The sequence below is a fragment of the Triticum aestivum genome, chromosome 4A (assembly GCF_018294505.1).
Source record: "Triticum aestivum cultivar Chinese Spring chromosome 4A, IWGSC CS RefSeq v2.1, whole genome shotgun sequence".
NCBI lineage: Eukaryota > Viridiplantae > Streptophyta > Magnoliopsida > Poales > Poaceae > Triticum > Triticum aestivum.
The window spans coordinates 591759280-591761769 of NC_057803.1; the positions used below are offsets into that span (position 1 = coordinate 591759280).

The 2490-nt window shown below is 54.9% G+C and overlaps 1 protein-coding gene across 3 annotated transcripts in view; it reads right to left on the minus strand.

Annotated features, from left to right (window-relative positions):
• The window catches only part of LOC123082431 (pollen allergen KBG 41-like), a 1435-nt gene extending 416 nt beyond the window's left edge, over nt 1–1019 (minus strand). The window contains exon 1 of one of the 3 annotated variants that reach the window (XM_044504760.1): nt 464–1019. In XM_044504760.1, coding sequence (XP_044360695.1) covers nt 464–965 — 502 coding nt within the window. In that variant the 5' untranslated portion in view covers nt 966–1019. Of the gene's footprint in view, nt 1–56 lie in introns of those variants that run through there. The other 2 variants (XM_044504759.1, XM_044504758.1) reach the window with 2 other exon arrangements.
• Between the last annotated feature and the right edge of the window lie 1471 nt (nt 1020–2490).

Sequence of the window (2490 nt, forward strand, 5' to 3'; positions counted from 1 at the left end):
GGGGGGAGAACGGCTAGAGATGCTCTAAGAAGTCATCGATCTCGATCGCCGGTGCATGAAACGAAAACAAAGAATTGATTTTGATTATCGATCAAACTCGCTCACCGCCACAGTAACGTACACACGTACGCATATGCATATCTACGTACAGTATATGCGTGATGAGCTCAGACTTTGTAGCCACCGGCAGCGGCGGCGGCGGTGGGAGTGGCGGGGGCGGGGACGACCATGGAGACGATGGTGTCGCTCAGGAATGACTCAATGAGCGTGCGCTTGTCCTGGGGATTCCTGGGAAGAAAAATGGCGTAGCTCTTCTTGACGGCGGACTCGAGGGCAGGGACAAACTTGTAGGCCTCGTATGCATCACCAGTGGTCTCCTTGATGGCCTTGCTGAAGGCAGAGTCGAAGACGGTGGACCTGTCCTTTATCGGGGCAGCGTCGGCAGTGGTGGCTGCAGTGCTGAAGGCGGCGTCGATCTGGTCGATGGCCTTGAGCTCCCCGGCAGGGATCGGCCCCTTGACTTCCTCACCGGAGTGGACCTTCAGGATGCCGACGATGATGCAGAGCGACTTGTCGAACATGGCCACGAAGGATTCATACTTGGCCTCCGGGGTAGCACCCTGGGCTTTGTGTGAGGCCAACGCCAGAGCGAAGCCGACCCTGGAGTTGAAAATGGCTTTGGTGCTGGACGTGTCGGTGACCCCCTCAAGAGACCAGTTGCCGAAGATCTGCACGAAGGTGTTCAGGAATATCTTGCCCTTGTCCGTTGGAGGGGCTGCGGCTGCGGCCGCCACGGCCGCCTTGAAGGCGTTGTTGGCCTTCTCAGCTAGCTTCTGCTCCTCGGTCGTGGCCTTGGGCTGTGGCCCGGCTGGGGCGTAGCCAGCTTCGGCAGCATACGAGACGGCTGGCCCCGCCACGAGGGCGACGGCCACCAAGAGCGCCACCGTACACTGCTGCACCGCCATTGCTGCTTCTCTTGTCTTGTGTTGGTTGGTTTGCACACTACGTAGGAGGAGAGATTGTGGTGCGGTGTGAGGATGAAGGAGCTTAATTAGCTCTATATATACATCGACCCGCACGTTGAGAGGCCCGGAGAGATTACCGCGCCAAAATTAGCAATCCCCTCCTCTCCTCTCCTTTTTTTAGCCAAACTCATTATCCCCGTGAGCTCTTCATGCCACAAACCAATAATAATAGCATCGATTAGATCCCTAACTACTGTTTAACCTCGTGGGGTGGGTAATAATAAAAGTAATAAAAAATCAACAACGTGCGAAGATGTGATTGGACATAAGGGAAGGGAGGGGCCCACCCCTTAAAAATCAGGGGGCATCTTTACTTAGTTAGGATGTTTATGTATTCTCTTCGTAGGAGCCCGTGAATGTAGCATTTTCGGGGTAATTACCTTCCAGTCCGAACTGTATGGGATGCTCTCCCCTGTACCAATCCTCCAAATATATCCACGCTTGAAGGATGAAAAAGAAAACATGATGTTGTGGCCACGTGAATGATGAGCCTTTCTTAAGGGTAGATTGTAAGAGATCATAGTTAGGGAAGTACTTGGCTTTTAAAATTCTTGCGTGGAACAAATCAGGGTTAGGTATGAATCTCGATCATTGCTTGGCAAGCATCGCAAGGCTAAAAGAATATATAAATCTCTAAAGTCCTTACCCCCTTCACTTTTAGGAAAGAGAATTGTCCACCATGCGAGCCAATCCATCTTTTTATTATCCTCCTCATCTCGCCACCCAAACTGAGCAATAATGTCATTAATTTCTTTGCAAATTCCTTTAGGCAAATAAAATACAAAGATGGCGAACACATTTATAGCTTGAGTTGTGGCCTTTAGAGCATCTCCAGCTGCACCCCAACAGGCCTCCCAAGGCCATTTTTTAGCGCCGACGCACAAAAATCGGCCCAGTCGCGCCCACAGGAGCCCAATTTTCGCCGGTTAGGGCCGAAACTAGCGCCGACGAACCCAGGCCAAACCCGGCGCGCTAGGGGGCGCCCGGCGGCCCCGTACAATCTTTTTTGGTGCGAAAGAACGGCGGGCCCGCCGAGTCAGCGACCCCCGCGCCTCGTCATCCTCATCGCCTCGGTTTCCATGGGGAATCAATGCCAAGGCTGCTGCCGGTCAGCCTTCCATTGATTCCTCACGGGCGGCGCAGTGAGAAAACGCGCCCTCTCTCATCACGCGTACACATGCCACCTCCCGGCCGCTATATAAGCCGCCCCTGCCTCACCACTGAACGCACCCTACCCGCAACCCCCCTCTCTCCCCGTGCACTCACAGCCGTCGCCGTCGAACTCTCTTTCCCTCTCTCCCGGTGCACACACAGACGATGGGCGAAAGGTGCCCCGGCGAGGGGCAGCGGCCAATGGCTTCAGCCGCCGCTCTCTACACGAGTGGGAAGCCCATCTCCTCCACGAAGCGAACTACCCGGCGCCTCCCGACATGCGTGCGCCGGGGCGGTGGAGGCTCAGCGCCAG